The sequence below is a fragment of the Oncorhynchus mykiss genome, chromosome 17 (assembly GCF_057628025.1).
Source record: "Oncorhynchus mykiss isolate SJ-2025 chromosome 17, ASM5762802v1, whole genome shotgun sequence".
Taxonomy (NCBI): domain Eukaryota; kingdom Metazoa; phylum Chordata; class Actinopteri; order Salmoniformes; family Salmonidae; genus Oncorhynchus; species Oncorhynchus mykiss.
In genome coordinates, this window is record NC_143038.1 from 71,216,607 (window position 1) to 71,231,353 (window position 14,747).

Genomic DNA, 14,747 nt, shown 5'->3' on the forward strand with positions numbered 1-14,747 from the left:
CTAACGTAGCAGGCGTAAAAGACTCGCCTGAAACTAGATCCCTCTACATGCTAGTCTTGACAAGAAGGGGAAAAAAACTGTCTGGGGAGGTTCTCTTCTGCACTGTTCAACCAATCCAGAAACTGTGGGGGAGGTTCTCTTCTGCACTGTTCAACCAATCCAGAAACTGTGGGGGAGGAGTTAAGATATTCCTCGTCCAAAATCATTTGAAAAAAAACGTCTTTCCATTTCCTTTGAAAACCAGAACAAAACTCCTTCCCACCAAAACAGGCTGTAAATAAACTCTTACACTAAGAGGGTAGTATCATAATGTTCACAATTTCCCAGAATTATTCCAACCTCATAGTGTGGAAGTATAAAACATGGGGAAAATCACACGTTTTTTGACTGAACTGAGCCTTTCAGTTTCGGACAGAGTGGCACAAACGGATTCCAAGGGGCCATGAGATACAGAATATGAAATTAGGAGGTAGGTCCTTTTTGCAAGGTATGTTTTCTTACTTACAAATATTTCACATACACATTTTTTCATATTGTTTTGGTTAAAAAAAATACATCTATCAAAGTCTATGTTTTCCTTATCTGACAATAAACGGTATACTGTGACAGACTGCAGTGGTCAGTGTACACTACTCGCTGATGATTCAATGAGTGATCTGGATCAGTCTTAGATGCTTGCTCTTGCTCAGCTCTCAACGCTGAGAACATCATTCTCATGTGAACTGCTTGGCATCACAAGCCAGGGGAACTCCCACATAGTGGAATAAAGCAAGCATTGGGGGCCTGGCCATGGGGGGCCTGCACTGAGCTGTTGGCTGGCTGGCTGGCGCTGAAGCACCTGCTCTTGTTGCCCTCTGCTGTTCAGGGGTGGTGTAGGAAGGGAGAAAACACAGCCATGTATCAGGGGTATGCCAGTAGCTTACCTTTTAGACTCCGTAGGAGTCAACAGACATAAATCAGGTCAAGCCTGCAGGTAGGTCCTTCTGTAATGCAGAATGATACAAGTTCTTAATCTTTCATTATACAGTATGGTTCTTCATTAACTCACAATGATGTCAACTTTTAATAGGTTTATATGTATAAGTCAATGTACTAACGGTTGAGTAGTTTGTATCTATCTACTGGTCAAAAACAAAGCAGTTGGAGGTTTAAAATAGCTTTTTTCCCCTATGCATATTCCTTACACTGAGGTTCCTTGATGAAGCACTGATTACCTCCATCAAGTTCTTTGGCCAAGATGTTGGCCTGGGGCCCCGTTTTCACACAGCGTCTCACAGTAGGAGTGCTGATCTAAGATCAGTTTTGCCTTCTTTTAAAAAAAAGTTCACAATGAAGAAGATTGTAATGGGCAAATTCTAGATCAGTACACCAATGAATTAGTGCCATTCACAGCTCTATCTCTAAAAATCTGTTTCAGACAGCGTCCTCTCTGATTGTTATAGATAATCACCAGGGCTTGTATTATCTTCCATTTTGTTAGTTTTTTAGTATTGATTTGGACACCTTTTTTTATTTTTACTTCCTGAATGATTTTTCTTCTCCGAAAATAGGACGGAATCAATCTGGGAGGCCTGCATGGCATCAATAGCATTCCCTATTGTTTTCCTCATATCAATCAAGCCTGTGTTAATAAATCAAATGTAATATTTCTATTAACATAATACAAATACTACTAATGTAATAATTTACTTAGTGCATACTGTACACCAAAAACAAACATAACTATGGACAGAAAGACACACACAAACTCCTTTAAAACAGAAGGGTATCTTTAAAACAGAATGGTATCTTTACACAGAATGGTATCCTTAAAACAGAATGGTATCTTTAAAACAGAATGGTATCTTTAAAACAGAATGGTATCCTTTACACAGAATGGTATCCTATACACAGAATGGTATCCTTAAAACAGAATGGTATCTTTAAAACAGAATGGTATCTTTAAAACAGAAGGGTATCTTTAAAACAGAATGGTATCTTTACACAGAATGGTATCTTTAAAACAGAATGGTATTCTTTAAACAGAATGGTATCCTTTAAATACAATGGTATCCTTTAAGCAGAATGGTATCCTTTACACAGAATGGTATCCTTTACACAGAATGGTATCCTTTACACAGAATGGTATCCTTTACACAGAATGGTATCCAAAAACTGCAAACTAAAAATAAATAAAGAGGAGATCCAAGGTATGGCAAGTCAGTGAGTTTGAGAAAATATCTTTAATGGCAGCTTGGGCTCAGAGCCCAGAATGTGTTACAGAAAGTACACTAGGTGGTAGAGGAGAAACAAAAGTTAACAGAAAGATCTCCTGTGACAGTGTGTGTGTGTGTGTGTCACAGGAGGCTGGTGAGGGGAGAACAGCTCATAATAATGGCCGGAACCATTCTACCTATTTCGCTCCAGCTATTACCACGAGCCTATTCTCCCCAATTGAGGTACCACCATCCTGTGGTGTGTGTGTGTTTGTGGCAACACAGGATCTGTCTTTTTCAGCCATCTATTTCCTGTGTTTGGTGCAAAATCCACTTGTCACTTTAAATCTCGCTGGATTGAACACTTTTATACTCTTGCTTGTGCCTGTCATTTTTCCTGTTTTCTATTTGTATGTGTTTATCCTTTATTCAAGTCAGTTAAGAACAAATTCTTATTTACAATGCTGGGACAATTGTGCGCCGCCCTATGGCGGGACTCCCAATCCCAGCCAGTTATGATACAGCCTGGTATTGAACCAGGGTCTGTAGTGACGCCTCTAGCACTGAGATGCAGTGTCTTAGACCGCTGCGCCACTCGGGAGACCACTCGGGAACGTTTAGGACCTTGGAAACAAACCTCAAACACATTCGGGTAATGGCTGAATTGGGAATTGAACAAGGTAATAATTGAATACAGTTGAAATGTTTACATATTAGAATGAAAAATGAAAGAAACTTCCGAAAGTCTGTGGAAAAAGTATCCAACTGTCATACTTGAGTAAAAGTAAAGATCCCTTAATAGAAAATCACTCAAGTAAAAGTGAAAGACACCCAGTAAAATACGACTTAAGTAAAAGTCTAAAAGTATTTGGTTTTAAATACACTTAAGGATCAACAGGAAATGTAATTGCTAAAATACAGTGACAAGTATTCACTTGACTTGTTGTGTTACAGCCCCTGAATTTAAAATGTATTCAATTATATTTTCTTTTTGGGGGGGGGGGGGGGTCACTGGCCTACACACAATACCAAATAATGTCAATGTGTAATTATGTTTTTCAAAGATTTTACTAATTAATTAAAAAATGTAAAAAATCAGAAATGTCTTACTCTGCAATGAAAAGCCAACTGGCATTTACTCCTGAGGTGCTAAACTATTTCCCCCTCTATAACCACAGTGTTTATTATTTGACCCTGATGGTCATCTATGAACAGTTTAAATGTCTTGAAGAATGATATGGCCTAGATTTCTGTACTCTTTTATAATCTCCACCCGGCACAGCCAGAAGACTGGCCACCCCTCAGAGCCTGGCTCCTCTCTAGGTTTCTTCCTAGGTTCCTGCCTTTCTAGGGAGTTTTTCCTAGCCACCGTGCTTCTACACCTGCATTGCTTGCTGTTTGGGGTTTTAGACTGGGTTCTGTACAGCACTTTGAGATATCAGCTGATGTACGAAGGGCTTTAGAAATACATTTGATTTGAGAACTGTTGTAGGTATTTGATGCATATGATTCTGAAGCCTCATTGTCTCTGTGGTTCTGTACAAGCACATTGTGACATCTGCTGATGTAAAAAGGCCTTTACAGATAACTTTGATTGAGTCAATAAGTATTAAACCCCTTTGGTATGGCAAGCCTAAATAGGTTCAGAAGTAAATATGTGCTTAACAAGTCACATAATAATTTGCATGGACTCACAGTGTGCAATAATAGTGTTTAACATGATTTTCGAATGACTTCAATCGAGCAGTGAATTTGAAACACAGATTCAACCACAAAGCCCAATGCCTCGCAAAGAAGGGCAGCGATTGGTAGATGGGTAAAACAAAACATTGAATATCCCTCTACACTTTGGATGACGTATCAATACACCCAGTCCTTCCTAACTCAGTTGCCAGAGAGGAAAGAAACCACTCAGGGATTTCACTATGAGGCCAATGTTGACTTTAAAACAGTTACATAGTTTAATGGCTGCGATAGGAGATAACTGAGGATGGATCAACAACATTGTAGTTACTCCACAATAATAACCTAATTGACAAAGTGAAAAGAAGGAAGCCTGTACAGAATAAAAAATATTCCAAAACGTGCACCCTGTTTGCAACAAGACTAAAGTACACTAAAGTAATACTACAAAAAAATGTGGCAAAGCAATTCCTGAATACAAAGTGTTACGTTTAGGACAAATCTGTACTGACTGACGCTGGAGATGAGAAACAAGGTACGGGGAGTCAACATTTAATCAGGAACAAACAGGTAACAAAACAGGAACAGTGTCAGCACACTGTAAACAACATAAAATGACAATCAATGCTGAAGCAGGGAACAGAGCGGGGAACCAGACAGATATAGAGGAGGCTCAAGGTCAATGGCCCCAGATAAAATTACGTCAAATCAAGTTACAGTGGGGCTAAAAAGTATTTAGTCAGCCACCAAATGTGCAAGTTCTCCTACTGAAAAAGATGAGAGAGGCCTGTAATTTTCCTCATAGGTACACTTCAACTATGACAGACAAAATGAGAAGAAAAAAAACCCAGAAAATCACGTTGTAGGATTTTTTATGAATTTATTTCCAAATTATGGTGGAAAATAAGTATTTGGTCACATACAAACAAGCAAGATTTCTGGCTCTCACAGACCTGTAACTTCTTCTTTAAGAGGCTCCTCTGTCCTCCACTCGTTACCTGCATTAATGGCACCTGTTTGAACTTGTTATCAGTATAAAAGACACCTGTCCACAACCTCAAACAGTCACACTTCAAACTCCACTATGGCCAAGACCAAAGAGCTGTCAAAGGACACCAGAAACAAAATTGTAGACCTGCACCAGGCTGGGAAGACTGAATCTGCAATAGGTAAGCAGCTTGGTTTGAAGAAATCAACTGTGGGAGCAATTATTAGGAAATGGAAGACATACAAGACCACTGATAATCTCCCTCGATCTGGGGCTCCACGCAAGATCTCACCCCGTGGGGTCAAAATGATCACAAGAACGGTGAGCAAAAATCCCAGAACCACACGGGGGGACCTAGTGAATGACCTGCAGAGAGCTGGGACCAAAGTAACAAAGCCTACCATCCGTAACACACTACGCCGCCAGGGACTCAAATCCTGCAGTGCCAGACGTGTCCCCATGCTTAAGCCAGTACATGTCCAGGCCCGTCTGAAGTTTGCTAGAGAGCATTTGGATGATCCAGAAGAAGATTGGGAGAATGTAATATGGTCAGATGAAACCAAAATATAACTTTTTGGTAAAAACTCAACTCGTCGTGTTTGGAGGACAAAGAATGCTGAGTTGCATCCAAAGAACACCATACCTACTGTGAAGCATGGGGGTGGAAACATCATGCTTTGGGGCTGTTTTTCTGCAAAGGGACCAGGACGACTGATCCGTGTAAAGGAAAGAATGAATGGGGCCATGTATCGTGAGATTTTGAGTGAAAACCTCCTTCCATTAGCAAGGGCATTGAAGATGAAACGTGGCTGGGTCTTTCAGCATGACAATGATCCCAAACACACCGCCCGGGCAACGAAGGAGTGGCTTCGTAAGAAGCATTTCAAGGTCCTAGAGTGGCCTAGCCAGTCTCCAGATCTACATGGAGGAATGGGCCAAAATAGTGTGTGAAAACTGTGAAGACTTACAGAAAACGTTTGACGTCATTGCCAACAAAGTATTGAGAAACTTTTGTTATTGACCAAATACTTATTTCCTTTATTTAACTAGGCAAGTCAGTTAAGAACAAATTCTTATTTTGAATAACGGCCTAGGAACAGTGCCTGCCTGTTCAGGGGCAGAACAACAGCTCGGGGATTTGAACTTGCAACCTTCCGGTTACTAGTCCCAACGCTCTAACCACTAGGCTACCCTGCCTCCCCGTGTAATAGATCATCAACACGAACTCCAACTTGTAGCACCAGTCATGGAGATTTATTCTGATAGAAACAGCACAAAATTGCACGTCCTGCAATGCACGGCTCACCTTCCAACTCTGCACGTGACACACTGTACAAAATATACGAACCCCCCCCCCCCCCAACCAGCTAGTAAGTTGCTAGCTAGTATTAGCTGGAATCCTCTACAACAAAATGCACAACAAATATTCAACAAAAAACATCTTATGGGTGGTGTTCTAATAACATTTACAAACAAATTGATAAAAATTGTACATTTAAATCATCACTTGGAAATATGAAAATCACTTTTGACGTACACTGCTTTGCAACCAACAGCTGGTTTGGTTCTTGTTCACTGGGACGATTCTAACTGGAACATCCCCCCTCGTAAGCAAGCTACGCAAACCAGCCAATAAGATGCCATGTTGAGTAGGTGACGGCAAGACAAAAAACTAAAACAAAAACCCCATTGGCTTAACAATAAAGTGGCAAGGGGAATCACCAATATAACCCTGTTACACTTCCGTCATTTTAAAGTAGTCAAAGGAGTCAACTAGGTGAGGATTCCTATGGGTTGTAGCCTCAATGGCGCTGCCCATGCTGTCACAGACCCTAATGGCACAGATAGTATAATGGCAAAGGGAAGAGAGGAAGAAGAGAATGAGGAAAGCAGAGGTTGGATTTGAATTGGAGGAAGATGGGGCGATGGGGTGTCGAAGAAGAGTGGTGTCAAGTGCAAACAGAGTGAGCCAGACTGAGTTCTGGAGGTGAAATAGAAGTGAATGAGGGTGGGTTAAGTGAGGTGGAAGGTGTGGTGAAGAGCTCAGCACCTGATCAATTGACATGATAAAGAAGAATCTGGTCCAGTAAGAGTGAACTTTTTTTGGGGGGAGATAGTGGACTCTTGCTTTTTGGTCGGATTCATTTGTGGTTTCATGGTGGGTGAGAAAGGAGTTGGGTGCAGTTCAATTAGTGAAGGTAACCCGTAGTAGACTTGTGATATTTGTTTGTGTTTGTTCTGACCAGAGTATAGCGGACGCTCTGTGACACGCAACTTGGGTCTAGATCTGTTTCTTGCTTTGCTCTTAGGAACAGGGCACCTTTGAAAGTAGTGATTTCTGGGGGTAGCGTTAAGTGTGGAGGTGGAGCAATTGAAGGTGAGCGTGGTGGAACAGATGAGTCACTGTCAGTCCTTTTGAATTTTGAGTCATATATTAGTTTTCAGGTGCCACGTTTATGGCCATGTTGGAGTAGTTTGCAGGAAGGAGATTCCAAGATGTGGGAAGTGTGCAGGAGGGTATGTGATAAAGGATTGTGTAGTTTTGGCAGATAAAAGTGTGTGTGTGTGTGTGTGTGTGTGTGTGTGTGTAAATACTGTAGGGGTGCCCATGTTGCTGGGGATCAGAAGTGTCCGGTGAGAGAGAGGCCTTTTCAGGTGTCTAGAGTCAGAGTAGTGCAGAAGGTGTCGTATGCTGAAGCAGTGAAGCAAGTAGAGGAGGATGGGTCAAGGGTCAAGGATCCTGAGAGGAGAACATCTGTGCCAGCACAGAGGGATAGACCGACGAGTGATGTTTGCTTCAGTAAGGTTGGCTTCTTAGCGTTCATAGCAATGGTTATCAACTGTACCACAGAAATGGAATGTAAATCACAGCAAATAGATGTTGTGGTGGCAGCTGCAGAGAAGTATTTGGGTATACGATATTTGACTTTGGAAGAGTTACAGGGTGTGCTGAGTGGTGGTGTTTTTCTCTTTTCCCATTTTTTTGTTATGACAAAGTACAATGGATTTATATTATAGTCCAGTTGGTGGCAGTAATGCAACATATTGGATGCCAACCGCAGTTAAACGCCAAAGAAGAAATAAAAACGGATCTGAAGTCAATATCGCGTTATTTTGGCCTAATTCAACGTTTCTACTTCGGAATGGAAAGCTGATCCTATATATTTGCCTACGAGAAACGCCATTGATCCGTCATTACGTGGTCTGGTGACAACAGCTGTACATCCTACCAGCGCTCATGTCCCTGCTAGATAAATGAAAATACATTACACAATTAAATTAAGGTAGTGAAAAATAAAGTTAAAGAAAAAAAAAATGCTTTCTCGTTTATTGAAGGAGCATCATGCAAAGCAAAACGAGAGAAAAGAACTGCAAGGTAATGAACGTGTCGCTGCAGCTGGCTATTATGCAACAACATTAGCTAGAAAATATAGTTAGCTGCAACAATAAGGTTCTAGTTAGTTGAACTTAGAACAACTGTTTGAAATGCATGAGTCGAGCAAATTGTCAATTTCGTGACGATAACTAGATGTATAGCTAGTTAGCTCTGGTCTCATCGTGCTACAACAACTCACACTGACGCCCTGGACCAAGCAGTTAGCAGACTAGCCCCTGGAATCGACTTTATACCGCATATATATATGTGGTTATATGCAGTGCATTTACTCCAATGGTTACTCAAGTTTGGGCGAATACGGGCAATTTAGCTAAATGGAAGACGGTACCGTTCCTGACTTGATGGCTAACATAGCTACGTTATGCCTTTCCACCCTTGACATGATAGGTGGGGTGTATTCATTCCGCGGGGCGGCTACCTACATGTGTCCAATAACTACAAACTCTAGTTTTGCGGCGTTTGGTTATTAAACGGTAAACGTTTTCTGTAAGTGCATTCATTACGCATATTTTGCAAACATAAACAGTTTAGTGCAAAAACTATTAACGTTTTGCAACGAAAATTAGTGTCTATTGAAGAAATTCAGGTAGGATCCTTGCTGTTTCGTTCCGTTGTGGTCGAGTTGCTTCTATTTGGTTGTTAAAACGGTTTCCGTTGCGAGATGTAATGAATACACTCCTGTTTTCTTCTGCCCTGCTCAGAGAGACGCAGACGAGAGGCAATTGCAGCTGCCACCTGTCTAACAGAAGCCTTGGTGGATCACCTTAATGTTGGGTATGTGAATATATAACTAGTAGCTAGCTTGTGGTGTTTACCCAGTAGGGACCTATAAAATATGTTTTACATTTTTGCCTGAATATGTTTTGTTTTTCCCAATTTTTTTATTTTGTATTTTTTTGTATTTATTTATTTCACCTTTATTTAACCAGGTAGGCTAGTTGAGAACACCTTTATTTAACCAGGTAGGCTAGTTGAGAACACCTTTATTTAACCAGGTAGGCTAGTTGAGAACACCTTTATTTAACCAGGTAGGCTAGTTGAGAACACCTTTATTTAACCAGGTAGGCTAGTTGAGAACACCTTTATTTAACCAGGTAGGCAAGTTGAGAACACCTTTATTTAACCAGGTAGGCTAGTTGAGAACAAGTTCTCATTTGCAACTGCGACCTGGCCAAGATAAAGCAAATCAGTGTGAACAGACAGCAACACAGAGTTACACATGGAGTAAACAATAAACAAGTCAATAACACAGTAGAATTTTTATTTATTTTTTAAATTAAAAAAATAAAAGAGTCTATATACATTGTGTGCATGAGGAGGTAGGTGAATAATTACAATTTAGCAGATTAACACTGGAGTGATAAATTATCAGATGGTCATGTGCAGGTAGAGATACTGGTGTGCAAAGGAGCAGAAAAGTAAGTAAATAAATAAAAACAGTATGGGGATGAGGTAGGTAAATTGGTTGGGCTATTTACCGATGGACTATGTACAGCTGCAGCGATCGGTTAGCTGCTCAGATAGCAGATGTTTAAAGTTGGTGAGGGAGATAAAAGTCTAGTTTTTCAAGGTTTAAGTTTTCGCTCTCAAATGTATTTATATATAATTTTAAAAAACAATTTGATGCTGTTGTAAGACCACGATAATGTTTAAACTGCATCAGAAGATGCATTTTTATGTCTGGGATTATTTTTTATTTTTTAAATTTGATTTTGGTGTAGTTACCCTTTAACGGAAGTGTGCACCAGGAAGAGACAGTTGTTTGGTTAAGCGCTGTTACTGTAGCGCTCGTGTGATTGCAGAGTTTGCAAAACAAATAGCCACTGGATTGATGCAAATAATCACGACATTATTCTGCCAGGTAGGTATGTAGGCTAATTTGTAGTCCAGAATAATGTCATTAGCTTCATAGCTAGCGGTTACACAAAGTGTAGCCATTCGCACCGCACACACCCACTCAGACAGGCATTCCTGTGCTGTTTCAGAAAGTTGCATGAAAATACAAATCACTGATGCGTTTTGGCAAATTTGAATGAATTTTCGAATGATTTCTGTTCCATATATTTTAGATCATTTCTAAACAAGTTCATTATATAGTTGAATTGCGTTTTTTTAAATGTCTCGATTCCGTCCGAGACAGTTTTTCTTTTTAATAGGGACCTACCCCTGTTTTTATGTACCCATCTCGTCATTTTGGTTCAAATCATTCAGCTGTTCAACTCGGTCAAATTCAGATCAAATTTGTTGACACGTGACTAATTAGGCCTGTTCTATAACCTGCGTTGGAAATGTTATTTGAACTGTAACCTTGGATCCTTATATCGTTTGGTCAAATATAATTTTGTCAAATGCCACAACACCTACAGGTGTGATCTGGGATTTCTATTGGACAAGCGGTTTCTGCCTTCTTCATACAAAGCAATCCTTGATCTTATAACGGAAAATTCCCCATATATATATATATATATATATATATATTTTTTTTTTTGTGTGTTTTTTTTACACTTTCATAATCACTACTTCCTGTCTTAATTTCTCTTCAGTATCCAATAGAATGTCTTTGCACATACGATGTCATCAGTTCAACCTCATTATTGATTTGTTAGAAGTTGCTTAGGCCTACATCCTTATGTCAAATTGTCTGATGGCCATGTCTGTTTTAAACGTTGTTATACTCATCTTCCAGTTGTTTTAATTCCAGGGTGGCCCAGGCGTACGTGAACCAGAGGAAGCTGGACCATGAGGTGAAGACGCTACAGGTGCAGGCCGGCCAGTTCTCCAAGCAGACCGCTCAGTGGATCGTTATGGTGGAAGGCTTTAACCAAGCCCTGAAGGTATACAGACACTGTACAGTGTGGTCTTAGATTAGTAGCTATTTCCCCCCAAGTCCTTTTATGTTTGTTGAATGATAGCAGGCCCCAAAATGACCCCCCCCCCCCCCCCCCCCCGCCCCATGAGTGTTTCAAACCTGAAGAGGGGTACGATATAAGTTTCCTTTGGGATCAGAACAAATTGGTATCTTTTCATCACCAGAGGCCTAGATGTTAGTTTACTTTTCAACCCGGTTTTTAATGTAAGGTTGACCCTGCCACATTCCCAGCCAGGCAAACATGTTCAATAGGTTCAAGAGCATTTTAGTTAAACACAGTGTGTGATACTTAACATTAAGTAGGCCTCAAGCTCATCAAAGCAATATATATCACTGACTCCCGACAGATGGTGAGCTACTGTTTTTTTTACATACCAAGGCTCACACTCAGCTTTAAGCCAATCTCTGCCTGTGTTAACATTGACACCAGTCGATGACGAAGGTATGGAGGGAAATACAAACCCCTTGTTGTTGAACATCACACACCATATTCCCTCTCTCGGTCGGTCTGTCAGGAACAGATCAAGTTAATAAGGCCCCCCCCCTTGTCATCAAGTTGATAATGCCCCTCCCCCCCCCTTGTCATCAAGTTGATAATGCCCCTCCCCCCCCCTTGTCATCAAGTTGATAATGCCCCTCCCCCCCCCTTGTCATCAAGTTGATAATGCCCCTCCCCCCCCCTTGTCATCAAGTTGATAATGCCCCTCCCCCCCCTTGTCATCAAGTTGATAATGCCCCTCCCCCCCCCTTGTCATCAAGTTGATAATGCCCCTCCCCCCCCTTGTCATCAAGTTGATAATGCCCCTCCCCCCCCCTTGTCATCAAGTTGATAATGCCCCTCCCCCCCTTGTCATCAAGTTGATAATGCCCCTCCCCCCCCCTTGTCATCAAGTTGATAATGCCCCTCCCCCCCCTTGTCATCAAGTTGATAATGCCCCTCCCCCCCCCTTGTCATCAAGTTGATAATGCCCCTCCCCCCCCCTTGTCATCAAGTTGATAATGCCCCTCCCCCCCCTTGTCATCAAGTTGATAATGCCCCTCCCCCTTGTCATCAAGTTGATAATGCCCCTCCCCCCCCTTGTCATCAAGTTGATAATGCCCCTCCCCCCCCTTGTCATCAAGTTGATAATGCCCCTCCCCCCCCCTTGTCATCAAGTTGATAATGCCCCTCCCCCCCCCTTGTCATCAAGTTGATAATGCCCCTCCCCCCCCTTGTCATCAAGTTGATAATGCCCCCCCCCCCCCTTGTCATCAAGTTGATAATGCCCCTCCCCCCCTTGTCATCAAGTTGATAATGCCCCTCCCCCCCCTTGTCATCAAGTTGATAATGCCCCCCCCCCCCTTGTCATCAAGTTGATAATGCCCCTCCCCCCCCTTGTCATCAAGTTGATAATGCCCCTCCCCCCCTTGTCATCAAGTTGATAATGCCCCTCCCCCCCCCTTGTCATCAAGTTGATAATGCCCCTCCCCCCCCCTTGTCATCAAGTTGATAATGCCCCTCCCCCCCCCCTTGTCATCAAGTTGATAATGCCCCTCCCCCCCCCTTGTCATCAAGTTGATAATGCCCCTCCCCCCCCCTTGTCATCAAGTTGATAATGCCCCTCCCCCCCCCTTGTCATCAAGTTGATAATGCCCCTCCCCCCCTTGTCATCAAGTTGATAATGCCCCTCCCCCCCCTTGTCATCAAGTTGATAATGCCCCTCCCCCCCCTTGTCATCAAGTTGATAATGCCCCTCCCCCCCTTGTCATCAAGTTGATAATGCCCCTCCCCCCCTTGTCATCAAGTTGATAATGCCCCTCCCCCCCTTGTCGTCAAGTTGATAATGCCCCTCCCCCCCTTGTGGTAGGAAATAGCTGCAAAACTTGTGTAGTCTATCATGTAGGCTACTTATTCATGAGCTTCTGACATCTTTAGTTGTAACTCTTCCCATTGTATCCTTAGTATTGACCCCTTTTTATGTTTTTGTTTTGAACAGGAAATAGGTGATGTGGAGAACTGGGCTCGCAGCATTGAGGTGGACATGAGAACCATCGCCACAGCTCTGGAGTACGTACACAAGGGTCAGCTCACATCAGCCTCTTCATAGATACGCTGAACCATAACCTGGAACTGATAGCCTGCTGCTAGCTTCAGTAGCCTGATGGCCTGCTGCTAGCTTCAGTAGCCTGATGGCCTGCTGCTAGCTTCAGTAGCCTGATAGCCTGCTGCTAGCTTCAGTAGCCTGATAGCCTGCTGCTAGCTTTCACTGTGAAACAGTGGTTGACTTACCACGGATACCAGGATTCTGGTTTAAAAAAAACAACTGATGAAAGTTGATTCAAGGCTTCAAGGCTTCAGTAATGACTAAGGCTTTAAGGCTTGCCCAGTGTTCACGAGTGACACATTGTGTTACAGTAGGAACAGTATGCCTGTGGACAAATAAACCTTATTTAACTATGACCCATCTGCAATGTTGTTTTGTCCACAACCCTTTAATTGTTAAAGGTCTGTACCAAAATATATTAACTGTCGTGGAAATATCGGGAACTAATTGTCCACAGAGCAGGTTTAATGGGCAACAACTTCAGATGGGTTCCATGTGAATTTAGCCACACTCCTAATAATCATTTGGCTGTTGGTCCAAACATCGTTTCCTTTGTGAGTCAATCTGTGTAGGAGAACAAGACAAAGCATATGTATCTGTTGTATGGGAAATGCAATGTTTTAACTCATCTTCTTTGGCAAAGGTCAATAGTTCAGATTGGTTTTAGTCTCTCTCTCTCTCTCTGGGGTACCCGTTAGTCATTCTCTGAAGTTATTCCATTTTCCTATTCCCATGAGGATGAATAGGATGTCGAAAATGTGGATTAGCTAGCGAGACGTCGGAACAAAAGAGGTCTGTTTGTGAAATACTACCATGGAGAAATAGGATTTATTGGCTTCTAATTGGTCGCCTGTTTAGAAGGAGAGACTTGTCTGGTAACTGCCGTCTCTCCTGGATGACTAAAACTACCCAGACTGAACGATGCGTTCACCAGTGACTTCCGTCTGGGTTAAACGGGTGGTATCTCTACCCTGTTTTTAATAAAAGCGACGTTAAGTCTCTTGCTTCTTGAAAAACCTTTTTTGGGTCATGCATGTTCAAATAATCGTTCTCTCTCTCTCACGGTGTATTTGTAGCCTGAGTGCCAGTCCGTTTCTGCTATCGTACCGACTCATTGTCACGCCAAACACATTTAACCGCAAATGGAGTTGACGAGAGCACAAAGGGATCTCGGGAGAAACCAGGCTATACGTGTCAAATGCTCGTCTTTTAACTCTGTTTTTGATGTGACGTTTCTCTATTCTGGAATAAAGACATTTTAAAGTCATGGTGGTCGTTTTTGTATTATTTTTTGGGACTGTGGAAATCCAGCTGAAAGGACAAAGTTAAAACGATGGAAGTTGTTTCATCGCTAGGCACGGAGCACTAGAGCTCAATCACATTTCCTGTTTAGTAACCACTCTCTTTCATAAGTTCTGACAACCTCATGACGTTTTGGGTTATTGCATTCACAAATGAATCAAACCCGTAGGTGATGAACACAGATGTAACAGAGATGGTCCACGCGCTGAATAAGTGTCAGTGTTATTAT

The 14,747-nt window shown here is 42.0% G+C and overlaps 1 protein-coding gene across 4 annotated transcripts; it reads left to right on the forward strand.

Annotated features, from left to right (window-relative positions):
- The first annotated feature begins 236 nt into the window (after positions 1-236).
- On the forward strand, positions 237-14,483 carry bloc1s1 (biogenesis of lysosomal organelles complex 1 subunit 1). Of its 4 annotated transcripts, none has more exons than XM_021570120.3 (5): positions 237-469; positions 8,965-9,037; positions 10,965-11,097; positions 13,109-13,179; positions 14,293-14,483. In XM_021570120.3, exons 1-5 carry the CDS (start codon positions 457-459, stop codon positions 14,366-14,368), a joined length of 366 nt encoding a protein of 121 aa, XP_021425795.2. In that variant the 5' UTR covers positions 237-456; the 3' UTR covers positions 14,369-14,483. The 4 variants fall into 4 exon arrangements, with proteins under 4 accessions (XP_021425795.2, XP_021425798.1, XP_021425793.2 ...); XM_021570123.3 differs by lacking the exon at positions 237-469 and adding an exon at positions 7,942-8,242 and having other exon boundaries at positions 13,109-13,193; XM_021570118.3 differs by lacking the exon at positions 237-469 and adding an exon at positions 7,942-8,242.
- Positions 14,484-14,747: the final 264 nt, after the last annotated feature.